Source organism: Puntigrus tetrazona, chromosome 9 (assembly GCF_018831695.1).
Source record: "Puntigrus tetrazona isolate hp1 chromosome 9, ASM1883169v1, whole genome shotgun sequence".
NCBI classification, from domain to species: Eukaryota; Metazoa; Chordata; class Actinopteri; order Cypriniformes; family Cyprinidae; genus Puntigrus; species Puntigrus tetrazona.
The window spans coordinates 23,066,630-23,088,117 of record NC_056707.1 but is presented as its reverse complement, the minus strand read 5'-3'; the positions used below and the strand labels follow the sequence as shown (position 1 = coordinate 23,088,117).

General features: G+C 37.9%; 1 protein-coding gene across 3 annotated transcripts in view; it reads left to right on the top strand.

Moving 5' to 3' along the window:
• hdac4 (histone deacetylase 4) overlaps nucleotides 1-21,488 on the top strand; it is a 238,410-nt gene that overhangs the window by 156,130 nt on the left and 60,792 nt on the right. For all 3 annotated transcript variants that reach the window (XM_043249636.1, XM_043249637.1, XM_043249638.1), the window contains 4 exons: nucleotides 13,825-13,953; nucleotides 14,068-14,180; nucleotides 15,730-15,846; nucleotides 16,073-16,283. In XM_043249636.1, coding sequence (XP_043105571.1) covers nucleotides 13,825-13,953; nucleotides 14,068-14,180; nucleotides 15,730-15,846; nucleotides 16,073-16,283 — 570 coding nt within the window. The remainder of the gene's footprint in view (nucleotides 1-13,824; nucleotides 13,954-14,067; nucleotides 14,181-15,729; nucleotides 15,847-16,072; nucleotides 16,284-21,488) is intronic.

The window sequence follows — 21,488 nt, the reverse complement described above, 5'->3', positions numbered from 1 at the left end:
TTTGCATGTAATTGTTTTCACAGTTCACTGTAAAATGTTATTTTTATGACCATTAAATTCAAACTCTTATTACTGTAATACCATTTATTAATAACAATTTGCAAGGTTAGTACAACAAATAATATACTAATATATGTTTATGATTTACTTATGATTATTTAATTTTTAATTTTTTTTGCACAAATGTATTTTAAATTGCAATTTACACACACACACACACACACACACACATATATACTGCCCTCCAAAAGTTTGGCAGAGTGTGGTTTTGGATGATATCAGCATAAATCCTTACCATTTTTTTGGTGCAAATACTGCAAATTAACTTGACATTATCATTGAAGACCAGCAATAATAATTTTCATTTTGATTACATAATCATGGCAATATATACATGTCAAAGTTGCGCTACTATGGGAGGAACTGGACCGCGATGTCCATAAGAAGTGTCCGACCAGTGTGAATCATCTTTGGGCAATACTTCAGGAGGCTTGGAGTAATATATCAAATCAGTGTTTGAATAAACCGACAGCTCGGAGGCCCAGGTTATGCAGAGCTCTAATAGCTGCTAATGGTGGATAATTTGATGAAATTGAAAAGTTTTTTGTTAGTTATTGAGCTTTTTTTCCCCTTTCCCATTGTCTCCTATCACTTTTTCTTCTGGAACATTCTGGAAAGTTTTCTGCATGAGGTTTTAGGAGGTTTAGGTAAAAGCGTTCTCTCTCTCTGACATCTGCTGTGTGTTAAGAAGGGCTGGCGTGGGTCCTGTGCCCTCTGCTTCAGCATCGCTGTCTTTATCGGAGCTCCGGGCAGTGTGTTAAAGAAGTTGTCCCCCCTCCCTCCGTCCCTGCTGCAGGAGAGCACTCAAGGGCAATTCCTATGCAGACTCACTTTGGGCCGGTTTAGGTAGCGTAAGGCCTCTGTGCTCATTAATCACCCTGGAAATGGGCCTGTCAGGGACCCGCAGTACAACCTGCCCTGGGCCTTTAGCACACACAGAGCCCCGGTGAGACCTGCGTAATTACAGTGCAGGGAGACAGGAGAGGGGGGAGGAGTCGTGGAGTGCACTACAGTCATGACTGCGGACAGAAGGTGAATGCAGCTCCTGCTGCCTGAATCAAAGAGTCCTACTGTACAGCAACCTTTATGACCTCTAGGTCTGCAGGAGAAAATTTACAGGCTGTAAATTTCACACAGGCGTTTTATTATTATTATTATTATTATTATTATTATTATTATTTTACTTTACTTTTCTTTACTTATAAGAAAGTGGTGTTTTTTTATATATATATTTTAGATTTTATTTAATATATTAGGTATTATTTGATTATTTTTATATTCTATTTGATAATTTTTTTATTTTATTTTATTTTAATGAGGAGCTAAGAAAATCTACAGGCTGTAAATATTCTATACAAGCTTTTTATTTAGTTTAATAACATTTTATTTGATGATTTTTTTATTTTCACTAAAGGAAGTGATATTTGGCCTTTTATTATATAGTTTAATATATATTATACTATTTTATGTGTATATATATATATACTATATTATACTATATTTATTGTATTATTTAAAAAAATTATTTTATTAAATTTAATAATGAGCGAGAAAATCTTTAAAATAAGTCTATGTAGAATATTTATTTTATTTCTATTTTATTTTATTTTATTTTTTGTATTATTTTAGAACGTATATTTATTTTATGTTCCCTTCAAAAAAGTGATAGTTTGGCTTTTTTATTTGATCATTTTACATATTGTTTTTGTAGGTTTTCTTCATCTCTGTAAGAAACGGAATACGTATATTTTATTGTTTTTTTAATATTTATTTATTGAATATGTTCGTATATAACCGCACGAGTCATTGTGCTGTTCGACAGCACCTGTCAAAGAAACAAATGATTTCTTTCCACAGTTTTTATTTCCTCTTATTGTGGTGCATGGTTGTTCAATTTTCTGTAATAGACTGCGTTCGATCTTAATTGATGTTAATTTACTTTTATTCCATGTGCAGACTTTTTTTGCACGTCACTTGCACGTAATCGGAGATTCCTATAATCCTACCAATAATTGCTCTGCTGACAAGTTACCAGTCATCATCTGCTCACATTCGGCTCTTGGCCGGTGTTAATATTGGACTCAGTTACCGCTGTTGCAACCCACAGTTTTGGTTCGATGCGATCTGCGTTCCCACAGTTTATTGTTTTCATTATCCACGAGTGGCGCAACCCCTTTGACGTCCGTCCACGGTAACATTTCCCGTGCGAGCTGTTAACCTGGGAAAGCAGCAGGAGCGAACAGGCAGGTGGAGCTTCGGGAAAGAGGATCTCTTCGGGCTCCGAACTTCAAGCTGTGAAATGTTCTTTGTTCAGTTCTGACGATCGAGTTTGCGGTAAGGCTCGTTTGCGAGTCGAATCCAGTCGTCCCGCTGTAGATAAACCTCAGTTTGCTCTGGCTGGCGGAGCGCATTCCTGCAGCGGGGTTACGGAGAAGGAGGGTGGCCCCGGCCTCAGCCAGAACTGTTTGACGCTCGCTCGCGCTCTCAGGACAGGCCCGAGTCTGTTTTCGAACATCTCACCTAACCGTCGGACATCTGGAAGCCTGGCCGTTGGCAACTGCAGGAAGCGTGATGTTGTTTTAGGACAGTGAAGTCTGCTAGATGTCCAGTTCCATGAATGCTGCTCAGACGGTTGTGTTTCTGATAGTGTCGGGCACTGTTTAGGGAGGTTATACGTTACAAGTTGCTGTTCTCAATAACGTGTAGTTATTTTGTCCGGATAAGTACTGCATGTAACCTAATCAGATTTTTTTTAATACAACAATTCATTGCTCATGAAATTGAACCAATGTCAGTAACTTTGTTCAAATTTTGCGTAAACGGTTTTTTTCACATAATCACATTTTTGCGCAGCAGTGCATTGTACGTTACTGTTGTACCTTCTTAAAATAATTATATAATCAGATTTTCACAAAATGTGTATTTTTTTCACGCAATGATTAATGATAGTTCTTACATTTACCCAAGTTATTTTAAGTAAAAATTTATGTAAATAAATAAAAAAAAAAAAATGTGTTACTTTTTCAAGTAATTATTTTATTGTGTATTCAAGAGTCTTTTAAACATAGCTAATTACATTTGATGACGCTTTGCTAATTAAAAGTACACTTTATCAGTTACTTGTTAAAATTTATAAAGTGCATTATGTAATCATATTTTTTTCTCATTAAATTGACAATATCACTTACTTTTTTTAAATAATAAAAGTAATCTTTTTTAAGTAATTAGATTGTTTTTGGATCAATTAGAATTAATATGTAACTTTTTAGTTATTACTAAATATATGAAGTAATATAAGTTACAACACAAGTAACATTAATATATATATATATATATATATATATATATATATATATATATATATATATATATATATATATATATATATATGTATACATGTTTGCATGTGTGTGTATATATATATATATATATATATATATATATATATATATATATATATATATATATATATATATATAATGTTACTTAAAAATTTTAACTTATTTAGCATTTTTAAGGGACTGAAAATCTAAAAAACGTTATTTTTGATAAAAAGTAACAATATAGTATACGATTTACTTTTTACAATAAGTAATGCAATATTGCACTTTTACAAGTAGCTTTCTCCAGCAGTAGTGTTGTTGCTTTGGCGTAAGTATGTGACTCAGCGAGAGCTCCTTTGTTTCATTCATGCATTTCTCCTGCATAGCCGCGCGGCCGTGCTCCTCTGAACGCGTTCGAGCAGGCGGGAAGGTCACAGAGCCGACGTTCTGCGCAGAGCGTGCTCGCAGCAACCGTGACTCTTTCGGTGACTCATTCTATTGCATGTCATGCACAAAGTGTTTTTTTTTTCATTGAAAATCCGGCTCAAAATTCATCGCAAGCAATTATTTGCTGTTGACAGCCTTGGGCCAGCGAGCAAATGGCTGTCTGTTATGCCTCACTTGAAACACAAGTTGCTCTCATTTGATCAGAAATAGCACGCTTTTACTGAAAATGAGTTTGAGACGTCGCACAAAAGCATCGCCGTTGCTCTTCTCATTTGTACACCATATGAATCGCCTCCGGGTTAAACCGAAGCGATCTTCACACTCGAACGTCAATTTTCGCTGGGGAGTTTACGGGATTAGTAAGCCGAGGATAGAGAAATCTGGAAGGAATTGAGCTTGAGCTTTAAACACAATCGCACTAATCAGCCTGGAGGTTGCAATTTGTGACCTAATACCTGCTAATAAGAGCTGGAGCAGCAGCAGTAACAGACGGAAGAGCGCTTTGCTTCTTGGGTAGTGTTTAGTGATCAGCTCTGCTAACCAAAAGCTGACAAATGCAAATGCTAATGCGGTTGTACGTTTGTTTGCCGTATTTGTATTGTTAGGACTTTAACAAGTTAGGCTGATGATACACAAGGCAACTTTTTTTATTGAATTTTTATTTTTTTTTGATACTTTAGATCAGTTGTGGGAACTTTGTCTCACCTGATCCCCCGTCGATCAGCCTTATAGTTTCCAAAAAAAATGCATTTACTTTATTTTTTGTGTGCTGTCAAACAATTATCGCATCCGAAATAATAATATGTGTATTTTGTAAATTCATGTGTATATATAAATACAAATACATGCATGTAAATATTTAAGAAAATGTTATGTTTATGTATTAAATATATTTATATGCGACATAAATAATATGCATATTAATTTATACACGTAAATCCATGTAAATATTTTCTAAATATATGCTTTGTGTGTATTTTTATATACATACTTAGTATATATGTGTGTGTATTGTGTATATTTATTAAACAAAAACGTATATATTTCGGATGCGATTTATCATTTGTCAGCACTAATCATTACATTTATATTTGTATATATTATATATGTTTTATATTTACTATTTTTTTATTACACTTAATGTTAACCCGTTGACTGTTGATGTTTTTAATACTTTTTAGTAGTATATTTATATTTGCAGTTAATATTGCACTTAATGTTAATGTGTCTATGTGAGATGCTATTTTTATAATAGGTTATTTTTATTAATACTATATTTGGGATTAAGTTAAGTTTATAATACTACTAATAATTATTGTTGTAGTTATGATTGTTATTATATACTGATTTTAACATATTGATTTGGGCATAAGATAAATGAATAAAAATAAACTTATAATTATTATATTATTTTATTAAATTATTATTATTATTATTATTATTATTATTATTATTATTATTATTATTATTATTTTATGTGTTATTATTATTGTTAATATTTTATGTGTTATTATTATTATTATTATTATTTTATGTGTTATTATTATTATTTTATGTGTTATTATTATTATTATTATTATTATTATTATTATTATTAATTAAACATTCATATATTTTGGACCTGCATGCATGAAAATGGATCCTTTTTTAAGAAGGGAATCCTCATGTTTTGGGGTTCTTGGCATTAAAAAGTTTGATAACCCCAGTTTTAGACTACTGATGGCCATAAAATGGCTTCGACTGCAGCTAATGAGGAGCCGTGCTGCTCCCTGAACATGCTGTCCACTCAACACAGCTTCTGTTTGCTTCCTAAGAGCTCATTTCCCTTATCTGGATCTAAGTGCTTTTTTAATAGCTGTAGGGTGATGACTTCTGCTTGTCATTTCCTGCCGGCTCTGTTGACAACTTGTCCTCACTTTATCAGCTTGAAAACTCCTTCAGATCTTCAATCATCATCATCATCATCATGAAAATATGTCCTCGAGATCTTCTCTCGTATTTAATTTTCTGGGAATTAATTCATCAGTTTGTGACGTGAGGTTCCTCTCAGTGCTCTGCAGGGGCTGATATGTGAAAGTTGCTGTGCAAAAGGAAGCGGTTCTTCGCACAAAACGTCTGTAGTGTATCGATTATCGACCGATTTTAGTTATTGTTATCAGTTGATACTGGGTTTATATCAGTCAGTGTTGTTTATTTAATTGTGCAAGGTAATTTTCCATATTTAAGTATATAATTTAAGTATATAATTAATTGCACTGTTAAACGTAATCTTTAGAAAATATCTGTTTCACATTGCATATGAAGATGTTTGATGCCTAAATTCACTGCTAGCCTTTGAAATATTTTAATATAAGTTTTATTTTCAGTGTAATTATAGTAGTTTGAGACTACTTGTACGTAGAGCTATATAAATGTAGCTTAATTTATCTACATTGTGGACTTTGACTTGGTGAAAATAGTTTTGAACCTATCCTGCCTTGTCGGACTGCCCAGTAGGGTCACCGTCACCCTTCAGGAGTTGGGTTTGGAGCAGACGCGTGTGAGTGTGTAACATCAGCAAATATCATGGGCCACTGCAGCAGACGTGTCAGAGAGTTCTGGAACAGCGCTGGCCCAAACACACTCACACACTTCTGCCATCTCAACAGTTTTCGCAAGAGGCGAGTGAAGGGCCTTGAGTCCTGCCAGTGAGAGAGCTCATCCATTTCCTTTACAGTTGCCGACTACGGCCTGTATTTCATGCTAAAGACTCATCAGGTGATCAAACCAAAGGTCGTATGGCTTGAGAACTGCTGTTTTATAGGTGCAGTATGTATTATGGACAGTTAGTGGTTGAAATGGGTATTATTTAAAATATTGGTAAAGAGTTGTTTCTCCCACCCCCTCCTCTTCAGACTCTGTGCTCATGTGGGTTGCCAGATTGGAGACACGAGCAAGAAAAATCTCAAATTGATGATATGGAGCTGTGTAGATGGATGCTGAGTTTTTTTAGGCCGGGTAGGATCTGAGATCTCTGACCCCAGTTTGTTCACTGGCTTCCTTGACAATACGCAGTGTTTTCCATCGACTGGCAACCCTCTGGGTGTCGAAATTCTATTGGCTAATCCCGACATGGAACTCACGTTGCGCATTTCATTGTTTTTCGGAAAAAAACATGTAAATTTAGGATCTTATGAAATATCCACAAACATATTATGGCATTTATGCATTAGTACTGTAAAAAATACAACAACAAAAAGACTTTTACTGTTAAATGTGCTTTGTGCAGCTCACATGCAGCGGCAGGTTTTGTAATAGTAATAGTTGTTTCTACTTTTTATTAAATGGTAGATGGAGTAGGATGTGCTCATGTTAAATTTACTCCTGTCTTTATTACCGTTTCTTGTTCCTCTGCCCTTGCTAATGCAGGCATTAATGGCAGCATGCCCGGCTTTCTTTAACATGGATGTCTGGGAATGTTCTTACCACTTACAAGAAGTGCCGTCCTCATATCTACCTAGTTTGATAAGTAAAACCACAAGATTGGCTTTTCAGAATAGAGTGCTCTAGAGAGGAGAAGTGATGGAAACCTTGCTTCTACCTATTATTGCCAGCGGTGAAGGTTTTTACTTTGAAAATTCATCCATGCCAACGTTTTATGACTCATTATAAATCATAGGAGATGGTATGTTTTTGTCAATGTTTAACACCACAATGTGCAGAATATGTGCTTTGAGTAACTAGTTTGTGGCCTCAAGCAGCACAATACTTATTAACATTTTCTTTATTCTATTACTAGATCAATTTTACAACTGTACCTAATACATCTGTTCGGTATACTTTCACGTTATGTGCTTTTTTCTGCTTTAAACATTGCTTTTTTGTTTCAGCACTACTTTTCATAAAACTACAAATCTCATTTAAATTGAATTTGACTTACTTTTGAATTTGATTGACTGTATTTAGGCATATGTGTCTATGAATTGGCAGCCTGCCGTGTTAGCACTCTGTGTATTAGTCACTTTATTGTTGTAAAGTGATTATTCAGCCCGATTTTTTTTATTTCTCTGCTCTGATGTAAAGCAGATGTTTGATGCAATGCAATGACGCTGTGATGCAATGCAGATTTTTGATCTTTTGATTTGGCATATATTCAGTTGTTTCAGAAACGTTGCACTTGACCGCTATTGACTTCTAAAACAGCACCTTATACGTCCATAAAAAAATCTAAAAATAAATAATAGTAATATTAAATACCTTATTTTGTGTTTTTAAAACAAGATACATTAGTTTCAGAGGTATTATTATTATTATAGAATTTAATGTTGGTTGATGTTAATATACCGACTGTAATTAATAAAAAGTTGTATAATTACTTGCTATTGCTAATTAACTAATAACTAGAAATTATTCAATTGTAAATAAATGCTAAATTATCAAAAACTTCTGTCTCCATGTAATCCTAGACCAGGTGTCACCAACACGGTGCCTTTGCGGGCACCCGATCATCAAGGACCACATGAGTCGCCCGCGGGCCTGTTCCAAAAATAGCACATCTCATAGAGAGCTGCGTCTAAAAATTAATTTTGTTCTGTTGCTATTATTTTTTTAATCACACTTGTATGTATATAGATTTAAAAATACTATCTTAAAAATACTTTAAGGTTAACGCGCACAATATTTACCTATGGGCAGTAAAGTAGAGCTTGTGGGATGTGGAGAGTAAGCTAGCGGGCGCTGTATGCACTTTCGTACCCCAAAAACATGGCAGAAAAAAGAAAGAAAACGTATCTCTTTCACAGTGAATGGGAAGAGGAGTTCTTTTTTACGACTGTAAAAGAAACCTGCGTGTGTCTGATTTGCGGGACGACCGTGGCGACAGCAAAACGGCACAATGTGGAGAGACATTTCAATACGTGTCACAAAAGCTACCATGATAAATATCCACCTGCAAGCGCCCTACGGGCAGAAAAAGCCCGTGAGCTAAAGACCGCTCTGGGTAAGCAACAGTCTTTTTTTACGAGGCCGGCCAAAAACTCACAAAAAGCAACCATTTCTCGTTTAGAGCTACACATTTTCTGATCAAGAAAAAAAAGGCATTTACAGATGGAGAAGTTGTCAAAGAAGCGATGTTATTAATTGCTAACACTGTATTTAAAGACGAGAAAAATGGAAGCGACCTAATCTCCACTCTTTCCGACGTCCAACTGGGGGCATCTACGATGGCAAGACGAGTATCAGCTATGTCCAGTAACTTGGTCGATCAGTTGGAGCAGGATCTGGCGAATGCAAGTGGTTTAGCCTCCAGTGCGATGAGTCCGTGGACAGCAGCAGTACAGCGCAGTTATTGGTTTTATCCGGATGGTGTTTAATGATTTCTCCACAAAAGAAGAACTCCTGACACTACTGCCCTTAAAGACAACTACGAGAGGAGTTGACATTTATAACACGGTGAAGGAGTTTTTCGTGCAGAAAAAAGGTGCCATTGGAAAAGCTGGTAGCGGTGACAACAGACGGGCTCCTGCTATGGTCGGTCGACAGACAGGTTTCATCGCTCACTGTAAACGTGACCCAGACTTCCCCAAATTTCTGCATTACCATTGCATCATTCACCAGCAGGCGTTGTGTGCGAAAGTGATCGGCTTTGGGCACGTGATGACTCCCGTTGTGAAAATCATAAACAACATCCGCTCCAAAGCAAAGCAGCACAGGATTTTCAAGGTACTATTAGAGGAGATGTCAGCAGAATATGGGGACCTACTGCTACACACAGAAATCAGATGGCTCAGCAGAGGACGAGTTTTGCATCGTTTTTGTCTCTTTTGCGTGAAATCAAAGAGTTCATGCAGTCCAAAGCACGAAGATGTCTCACTGCTAGAGGACACAGAGTGGACACTTGACCTTGCATTTTTGGTGGACATTACTGGGAAACTAAACCTCCTGAACTGCCAGCTGCAAGGCAAAGGTAAGACTGTTGTCGATATGATAAGTGCTTTAAATGCATTTAAAGCCAAAATGAATGCATTCTCTGCAGATTTACAGAGAAAAAAAGTTCTGCACTTTCCCTCTGTGCAGTCAGTGCTGAAAGACAATGCTTCTGCATCTGAGACATTTGAAAAAGTGGCAGAAAAGTACATTGAAGTAATAAACAGACTTGGGCAAGAGTTTGAGAATAGGTTTTGTGACCTTCATCAGCTTGAACCATGTGTGTTCTTCATTTCCAACCCTTTCATGAATGGGGACACCACATGCTTTGCTGAGCAGTTAAGTGCAACGTTCAACTTGGATGCTGGACAGGTGGAGATTGAAATTATAACATTGCAAAATGATCTCCATCTCAAAGCCTACCAGGCTGCACCAAACTTTTGGCGCCTTGTTGACACAGAGAAGTACAGTGGAGTATGCACAGCAGCCATGAAGGTTGCCAGCCTGTTTGGCTCAACCTATCTCTGTGAATCAGCATTTTCTGACATGAACTTCATCAAAAACAAACACAGAACACGCCTCACTGATGCACATCTGAGAGACTCACTCACAGTTGCAGTGTCAAGTTACACACCAGATTACAACACACTGGTGAACAGCATGCAATGCCAGTCTTCCCACTAACCAAGGACGGATACCAGATGTAGTCAGTGACAACATGGTAGTGCCATGGCAAAGTTGAATTAAAATATTGAAGAATTGTGTTCAATTTAAAAGTGTGTTCATGACATTTAAAAGTTATAATTTTGTTAAACATAACACAGACTTGGCCATTAGTTCAAAATGTGAAATAAAAAATGTATTACATATTTAAAAATATGTAAGTTGATTTTGTTTAACATTACATAATTGTTAACTTTTTGAAACATGTTGCAACATAGTTCATGATTTGTTAACAGGGCATGTCAGTGGCTTGTGCAAATGGGATATTTTTTGCTAAAATGTAGTGATGTAAGTGATCATCTGAAAATGTAACAAATACTGTGATTAATAGAGATAAAGTGTTGAATATTGATATCTGTTTCCCACCTTGTTGTCATTTTTGATAATCATTGTTAGAAATCATTAACATGATCAGTGTCTTTACATAGGTGAGTATTACTAATCATTATAAATAATGTATAACTAAAGGCAAACTGAGCAAATTTGTTATTTCAGAAGAGCGTATCAAACTGGTAGCCCTTCGTATGATTCAGTAACCGTGAAGTAGCTCTCAGTTTCAAAAAGGTTGGTGACCCTGTCCTAGACACTCGATGATGTTGAGATCAGGGCTCTGTGGGGAGCCTTGCCATCACTTCCAGTATTTATTGTTCTTCTTTAATCTGAAGATAGTTCTTAATGGCTTTGGCTGTATATTTGGGGTCATTGTCCTGCTTCAGAATATATTTGGGGCCAATCATCTGCCTCCTACATGGTATTGCACGATGGATACGTTTCTGCCTGTTTCTCAGCATTGAGAACACCATTAATCCTGACCAAATCTCCAGCTCCATTTGCGGAAATGTTCAAGAAACCTCCACAATGCTTCACTGTTGCCTGCAGACACTCATTATTGTACCGCTCTCCAGCCCCTCGACGAACAAACTGTCTTCTGCTACAGCCAAACATTTCAAATTTTGACTCCTCAGTCCAGAGCACCTGCTGCCATTTTTCTGCACCCCGGTTCCTGTTTTCGTGCATACTTGAGTCGCTTGGCCTTGTTCCCATGTCAGAGGTATTGCTTTTTGGCTGCAACTCTTCCATGACGACCACTTCTGGCCAGACTTCTCCAGACAGTAAATGGGTGTACCTGGGTCCCGCTGGTTTCTGCAAGTTCTGAGCTGATGGCACTGCTGGACATCTTCTGATTTCGAAGGGCAATAGGCTTGATGTGTCTTTCATCTGCTGCATTACGTTTCCTTGGCCGACCACTGCGTCTACGATCCTCAACGTTGCCCTGTTTCTTTGAGCTTCTTCAAAAGAGCTTGAACAGCACATCTTGAAACACCGGTCTGCTTTGAAATCTTTGTCCGGGAGAGACCTTGCTGATGCAGTATAACTACCTCGTTTCTTGTTGCTGTGCTCAGTCTTGCCGTGACATGAAGCTGTCTTTCACAACCTCACCTTGGAAGCAGAGTTTGGCTTTTCCACACCCAGTTTGAAGCCTCCTACACAGCTGTTTCAGTTTCAGTTCATGACTAGGTTTCAACCTACGTGTGACATTGATGATCATTAGCACTTGTTTGGTATAATTGGTTGATCATACATCTGACTATAATCCTACAAAATCCCTGACTTTGTGCAAGTATACCTATAAAAATTGATGCTGGTTTGAAGGTAAAACGTAGTACCACCAAATATTGATTTGATTTCAATTTTTCTTTTGATCGCTCGCATTGCATTTTGTAAACTGACATATTTATATTTTTGAAAGCTTTCTTTGTTTACAACATTTTTACACACAGTACTATATATATATATTACTACTTCTTAAAGACTGATGCATGACTGGGGAGAGGAAACATGTGTCCCTCAACACTCTGTGGATGATTTGAGACAAGTTCATTCATGTAAATGTCTGCCCGATGGCAAAAAGTGCACGAGGTTCTTTCCAAATGACTACTGAGTGCACTTTACGGTGGGCCGGCCTGCATTGCTTCTGTTGAACTTTGCATGCACTTCTCACCGCACCGTGCACATTTTGACACGAGGTCACAAACGAGGCAAGGATTAAGCGTTAGAGCACAATAGGGGCAAGAGAGAAGTCGAGGAGCCTTTGTTAAAGTATGTGAGCGGGTGAAAATGTCAGCAGCGGCTAATGGGCGAAACGTCCGTGCCTGGATGACAGCTTCAAATAGGCGTGACCCTCTGTGTGAACTTTGGTTTTGGTAATTGCTGGCCAGGCCTGTGCACCTCCTCAGTGCCAGGCCTGTTCTGACACGCTACGTCACACTCTAAGAGCTTGTGTTTGCAAACTGTTTAACTGAAAGCCCTCTCGACCGAGGGTATTCATTTGCAGTGTTTACACTTAGATGGACTTGATTAAACTTTTGGGCAAGTTGCTGTGCCAAGCTGGAAGCTGTTCAGATGCTGGTTTGCTTCATTGTTTCTTAGCTGGAATCTGGATTCACAAGCATAATGAGGGACCTGAACTAGCCTGTTTTATAAGGATTAATTACTTGCTTGGGACAGGTCAAGCTAGTGTCAAACGTCTTGGTTATTTAACAGTTGGATTCTGCTGAATCGAGTCAAAAATCATATCTGACCAGAAATCATTTTCAGATGGATATATAATGTTTGAATTATGTGTACATATTAATATTTAATGCTTTTCCTTTTTTTAAATAATATTTATTGATGTATTTTTTTATATTTCTTTACTTTATATAATATGTATTTCTTATTTATTTTTAATTTATATACATTTCTACATTTATATACATTTATACATTACGTATGTCTTTAAGCGATTATTCTTTTACCTAGTATATTTAGTATTTTAATATTTGTTTTATGCTTATTAGCTCACTATTTGTGTCACACACAGCTCCTGTTCAGATTGTAGAAGTTAGTTTATAAATTAATTAGATTAATCGTGATTAATCACATTAAAAATAGTTTTTTTTTCCATATATATATATTCCATATATGCATATACATTTGCATATATATATATATATATATATATATATATATATATATATATATATATATATATATATACTATAAATATGAATATATACATATAAATAATATGAATATATACATATACATAGATGGGAATATTTTTAAAACATATGCTCTATGTGTATATATTCATAATAAATCTACACGGTACATACAGATAAATGCATAACTTTATAATACTTATTTTGCATGTGATTAGTTATATTTCATTTAGGATTCTATCTTAAAAAGCAGATTCCTAAGTAAAATTGTAAAAACTTAGTCTATTTGGTTATAATGTCACACAGTTCTATCCCACCCACATCCCGCTGTTTGAAATTAGTGTTGCAATGCAAACTTTATTTCCTGTTTCATCTCTCATCAGCATCTGAGCCCAACCTGAAGCTTCGATCCAGACTGAAGCAGAAAGTTACGGAGCGCAGAAGTAGCCCGCTGCTTCGGAGGAAGGACGGGCCGATCACCACTGCGAAGAAGCGCTCTCTGGACATGGCAGGTGAGTAGAAGAAAGTAGAAAACGTCAAACGTGACTGACAGGATCTCCTGCATGCACTGCTAGGCCATGACTCCCAACACTCCTTCAAATTAATCAAGTCCATTTTTCTCTCAGAATCGGCATGCAGCAGCGCTCCTGGTTCTGGTCCGAGTTCACCTAACAACAGTTCAAACAACATTACCAATGAGAACGGCATCGCTGGATCGATCTCTAGCAGTCCAGTGGAGGTACAGTGACCACAGCTGCCCAAGATCCCTGATATTTATTCTCATTCTCACATGAGAACTGTGTGTTTTATGTGCTCATGTCTAATTTTTGTTTTGTAATATTTAATATAGTTTATTTAATTATTTATTTATCTTTACTTGTTCATTATTATTTGGGCATTAACTGAAAACAATATCACATTGTCATGTCATAATAAATGATATGTGTAATAATATATTATAATACAGTAAATTATTATTTTTTAAATATTTGTCTAAATATCAGTGCTGTCAAACAGTTCACTTAACTATTAATTACATAATACATATATTATGTTTATAATATTATATTTACATAATATATGTATGTGTACTTAAGCCTAGTCCTAGTCCTATATATATATATATATATATATATATATATATATATATATATATATATATATGTATGTATATATATATATATATATATAGATATAGATATATATATATATATGTATGTATACTCTAAATAATATGAATACTATAATTAATATGAATATAAATATATACATATAAATGGATGGAAATATTTTTAAAACGTATGCTCTATGTGTGTGTTTTATATATATATATATATATATATATATATATATATATATATATATATATATATATATATATATATATATATATATATATCATAATCAATCTGCACAGTACATAAATACATAAAACTTTATAAAACTTTTATTTTCCATGTGATTAGTTATACTAATACTAATACTGCAATAGTTATACTGTCTATGAAACTGTCCCAAAAGTAATATTTTTGGCAACTAACACTTAAATTCACGGGGAAAGAAAAGGTGCCAGTAAATAAACTTTCATTACTTATCAGAAATAGTCATTTAGATATTTTTCTGTTAATTTTACAGTAATACATTACAAAATTACAAAAAATCTGATCTGCATAAATTGTAAACATCTGTGTGTTCAATAATATCTCTTTCGCCGCTTCTTAATAAAAGCCAGTTTTAATGGTTTTTAATTAGTCTCTTTGCTTCACAATGCCAGAGAAAACCTTTTAAACATGAAAAAATAACTGCAGCTCATGAAATCTTCACTTCATTTAACAGTTACACCTATTAGTTGCTTATTTGCATGCATTTTACTATAAATTATTAGTGCTAATTAAACACACATTAATGTCTACATGACTTTATTCTACATCCCTAATCCTACCCAATACCTAAACTTAACAACTACCTAACTAACTATTCAGCAGCAAGTTATGAATTTATTGCATTAAAAGTAAACAAGTGTTACCTATCTCCGTGCAGGACACGTTTTAGTAGTTGCAGCTCGGTTTTATTGGTGGCCACACTTGTCGCTTGTTGCTTTAGGAAGTGCTCTGTGAATTTCCTGGCCGTTTCCATGCATGTTTTTAAGCTGTGCACAGTCTCCTTCTGTAGAGGGTCCCGCAGGGGTCCGGAGAGAGACCAGACAGAGCTGTTTGTTTTTATCGGTGGGGTTTATTTATCTGTGCATATGTTGGTGTGTGTGTGTGTGTGTGTGTGTGTCGTTCCAGCCATCTTTGGCGCACAGACTCACGGGCAGAGAGGGTCCTGTTAGCCAGCTGTCTCTGTACACATCGCCCTCCCTTCCCAACATCACCCTGGGCCTGCCAGCCACCGGCCCCTCCAGCGTGAGTCCATCTTTCTTTCTCTCCGTCATAGAGAGGCCCCTGTCTGGATTGTCTGGGGGCCACATGTGGCTTTCAGCACCAGTGGCGTTACAGAAAGAGCCCTTTGAGAGACAATAACTGACTGCGGGTCTCTGACGCAAGCCGAACATAATTTACGAGGGAATGTCCTCTCTTCTTTGCCCTAGATTCTTTTGGAATGATGCTCTTTCATTCTCTGTTCATGTAGGTGGCGTCTGGCCAACAGGATGGTGACAGAATGGCAGTGCCAGGCTTGCAGCCAGGAATACCCATAACCACTCCGTTCATGCCAGGAGCCCACCTGCCTTCGTACCTGGCTGCGTCCAACTTAGAGCGGGAGGGCGGCTCGGCACACAACACCCTCCTGCAGCATATGGTGCTTCTGGAGCAGTCGGCCGCACAGAACTCCCTGGTCGCAGGTCAGTCGCAGTCATAATAACCAATATTGATGTTAACCTGCGGAGACGTTTTTATTGAAGTTGTTCTCTGGTAAAAACAGAATGTAAGAAGCGAATGTCGTTCGGTCTGAGTTCAATGTTACAGTTAGAAAATAAAAGTCAATGTATCTTGTAATACTTTAGGGGTAAGATGCGTCAAGAGAAACTCTAAATCATTGGGGATGACAAGAATTATTTTCTTTCAAATCAAATACTTAACATTATTGTTATATTATACATTTTATTTATATATATATATATATATATATATATATATATATATATATATATATATATATGTGTATTATTATTTAATTAAATATTGTTATGTTATTATATATCTAATATTATATTATATTTATATTATATCTAATGTTATATTTGTATACAAAAATCTATACACCACATTTTTTCAATAATTAGTAAGCTTTAATATAATTTCCCCCATTTTTTCTTAATGGTATCTATTTATCCCATTTAATTAAAAATGCATTAATTTGTTTGAATCCATTGTGTGTGTATGTGTGTATATATATATATATATATATATATATATATATATATATATATATATATATATATATATATATATATATATATAAAATTACATTGTTTTATTTTACTAATATTAGTCATTATTTATTAACATATCTGTAAACAATGTCTGCAAGGTGTAATATTAGTTACGATTAATTTATATTTTACTTATTCAATTTTGATTTTGAAATAATTTTTCGAACCTTTTATTTATGTTATTCACATTTTCTTAAAGAAATAATTAAGCCTGACATTTAAAATGTAATATACTAAGTAAGCAAATGCAATGCTAATATAATAATTCTACATTTTGGCTGTTGTTTTAGGTTATAAAAAAAACATCAAATGTGGCAGTTCTCCAGACTTATTATTAAAAATCCTCATTTTCCTTGAATTGAAGGAAAATTGGCCCCTGTTTGAAATGTTTCAGTCGTTCACCGCGGCACAGCTTACCCTGAAGCATCTGTTGCACTTTACCCCACTGCTCCCGCTTTCAATGGTTCATTTTCATAATTCACGTCTAATCTTTGCAACTGTTGTATTGCTTCAATGCATTATTCACATGCTTTGTTAATTCTCATAATACACAAATATTTCTCATTTCTGTGACATAATTCCCCATTATTTGCACATTACATTTCAAAATTGCACCGAAGGGGGGCCTCCGAAGAGCCAGGTGCCCCGGGGCCTCGCAGGATCATAATGCGTCTCGCTCCGCTCTCCCTGCGGATGTCATGCATTTATTGGTTGTAATTAGTCCAGCATAGGTTATGCAGCGCCCTTTATAAATTGGATTCAATTTCCTCCGATACGCACTAAAGAAGGCTCATTTTAATCAAATTAGTCATAGGCGGTGTTAATTAGCCTCCTGATGTGCCAGGAACGGCTTCACGAGAGACGGGAGAGAGAGGCTGCCAATAAGAAGAGGTCAATACTTATCCTGAGGATGAGAGAGGGAGAGAGAGAGACGCCTCGCTGGCGCAGTCAATCCTGACTAATGATTTGTGCCATCATAGACCATCACGTTAAAGAGGAAACCTCTTCTCCGCCCACTGTTGTCAGGGAGACTAGCGGATCCGCAGGAAGCGTACAAACAGGAAGTGTCAAGCCCCTCTGGGTGGAGCAGTGATGGAGAGTGTGTCTGGAGCAGGGCGGCGCAATAACGCTAAATAAATAAATCAGTAAATATTAGCGTTTTCCTTTCCGACTGAAAACACTAGCCTTTCTTTTGGCGGTCCATCACTGAGTGTAGTGGAGGCAAGGATGCGTGTTTCAATTCTGACTGCCCCAAAGGGGGCCCTGATTGGTCAGTTCTGGCATCCTGGAGTCAACGTATTTTTCGTATAATCATTCTGCACAGTGTACCTGATTGTTGATCAAAACAATTTTCTGCATAGCTGTGCTTTTATGATCTTTAAATGATCAGCATAAATGGTGACCAGCAAATACATGCTACATATTGTTTTTTTTTTTTTGCTGTTGCTGCTATATAATATATATATATATTGTGACGGGAGGAGCCAGCGACAGACACAGTGGGCGTGGCGTCAGGCCTCGAGAGGCTTTTCTTTATTAACAAAATAAATAATAATACAAAATAATAAAGTGTCCAGGGAAAAGTGTCCAAATAAAAGGGGATCTGGTGTCCTCGCCGTGCCGCGGGGAAAGTGAAGGTTGAGGCCGTGTTCCAGGGGGAAGGGTCCAGGTAAGGGGCGGAGTCCGGCGGTCGCACGCGCCTCCCTTTTTCTGGCCCGGGCGCGAGGGGCGGCGGCTTCTTCCGCAAGTCCCGCTCGCTTCTTTGCTCCGCGGCAGAGTGGGATGAGCTGTGTGCTCACAGCCTGACTACGGGGTCCCACGACGCACTTCTCGGACGGCGGGTGAGGTCCATCGCGCACCCTTCCTGGACCCACGAGGACACCAGCGCAGAGGAGAGGCGCGCAGGGCATTTAACGGCGGCGGTGACAAGGCTAAATCCCTTCAGGTGTGCCTCGTCACACGCCGCCAGACCTGGCCAATACCACGCCCCTCCTCTCGAACACACCCACTCCCGCCGGGAGCCTGGTGAAGGGCGGCGACAAAGGACGGGGTGATGGTGACAATAAAGAGGAGGGGCAGCCGACTCGCCACATTCCCCTCCCCAGCCGCCAACCCCGTCAGGCGGTCGCCGCCACGCAGGAGTGCTACCTTCCTCAACCAGGCTCCAGCGGTCGGAGTGGGCGGGGCAGGATTCTCTCTCCGGGCAACTCCCCTCTCTCGCACCGGGACAGAGAAACCGGGAATTAGTCGGAATGCTCAACCAGCCACCGGGTAATGACAGTAAACGCAAGCGCCACTTACCCTTCCTGGTGGCTGGGAGCGAGTCTCCGCTTGTTCCTCCGTCCCGGCATGGGTACCAGCGAGAGGGGATGACGTCATCAGATGTTGCCCAACTGTGCCGTCTAAGCTCCGCCTTGCCCGCATTCTCCACCACTGTGACGGGAGGAGCCAGCGACAGACACAGTGGGCGTGGCGTCAGGCCTCGAGAGGCTTTTCTTTATTAACAAAATAAATAATAATACAAAATAATAAAGTGTCCAGGGAAAAGTGTCCAAATAAAAGGGGATCTGGTGTCCTCGCCGTCGCTGGGAAAGTGAAGGTTGAGGCCGTGTTCCAGGGGAAGGGTCCAGGTAAGGGGGCGGAGTCCGGCGGTCGCGCGCGCCCCCTTTTTCTGGCCCGGCGCGGGGGGCGGCTTCTTCCGCGGCGTCTCCGCTGCTTCTTTGCTCGGCGGCAGAGTGGGATGAGCTGTGTGCTCACAGCCTGACTACGGGGTCCCACGACGCACTTCTCGGACGGCGGGTGAGGTCCATCGCGCACCCTTCCTGGACCCACGAGGACACCAGCGTGCATGCACGGGGAAGAGACCGGTCTCCCGAGGAGAGGCGCGCAGGGCATTTAACGGCGGCGTGACAAGGCTAAATCCCTTCAGGTGTGCCTCGTCACACGCCGCCAGACCTGGCTAATACCACGCCCCTCCTCTCGAACACACCCACTCCCGCCGGGAGCCTGGTGAAGGGCGTAAATAAAGGACGGGGTGATGGTGACAATAAAGAGGAGGGGCAGCCGACTGTCACATTATATATATATATATATATATATATATATATATATACACATGTATATGTATATGTGTGTATATATATATATATATATATATATATATATATATATATATATATATATATATATGTATGTATATGTATGTATATATATATATATATATATATATATATATATATATATATACATATACATACATATATATATATATGTATATATATATATATATATATATATATATATATATATATATATATATATATATATATATATATATATACAGACGTGACAAAATTGTTGGTACCCTTTGGTCAATGAAAGAAAAAGTCACAATGGTCACAGAAATAACTGTTATCTGACAAAAGTATAATAAATAAAAATTCTATAAATGTTAACCAATGAAAGTCAGACATTGTTTTTCAACCATGCTTCAACAGAATTATTTAAAAAAATAAACTCACTAAACAGGCATGGACAAAAATGATGGTACCCTAGAAAACACTGAAAATAATGTGACCAAAGGGACATGTTAATTCAAGGTGTGTCCACTAATTAGCATCACAGGTGTCTACAACCTTGTAATCAGCCATTGGGCCTATATATATGGCTCCAGGTAATCGCTGTATTGTTTGGTGATATGGTGTGTACCACACTCGACATGGACCAGAGGAAGCAAAGGAAAGAGTTGTCTCAAGAGATCAGAAAGAAAATTATAGACAAGCATGTTAAAGGTAAAGGCTATAAGACCATCTCCAAGCAACTAGATGTTCCTGTGACTACAGTTGCACATATTATTCAGAAGTTTAAGATCCATGGGATCAGAGCCAACCTCCTGGACGTGGCCGCAGGAGGAAAATTGATGACAAATCTAAGAGACGGATAATCCGAATGGTAACAAAAGAGCCTAGAAAGACTTCTAAAGAGATTCAAGGTGAACTTCATGCTCAAGGAACATCAGTGTCAGATCGCACCATCCGTCGTTGTTTGAGCCAAAGTGGACTACATGGGAGACGACCAAGGAGGACACCATTGTTGAAAACGAATCATAAAAAAGCAAGACTGGAATATGCCAAACTACATGTTGACAAGCCACAAAGCTTCTGGGAGAATGTCCTGTGGACAGATGAGACAAAAATCGAAGTTTTTGCCAAGGCACATCAGCTGTATGTTCACAGACGAAAAATGAAGCATATCAAGAAAAGAACACTGTCCCTACTGTGAAACATGGAGGAGGCTCTGTTATGTTCTGGGGCTGCTTTGCTGCGTCTGGCACAGGGTGTCTTGAATCTGTGCAGGGTACAATGAAATCTCAAGACTATCAAGGAATTCGAGAGAGAAATGTACTAGCCAGTGTCAGAAAGCTTGGTCTCAGTCAGCAGGTCATGGGTCTTGCAACAGGACAATGACCCAAAACACACCGCTAAAAACACCCAAGAATGGCTAAGAGGAAAAAATTGACTATTGTAAAGTGGCCTTCTATGAGCCCTGACCTCAATCCTATTGAGCATCTTTGGAAGGAGCTGAAACATGCAGTCTGGAAAAGGCACCCTTCAA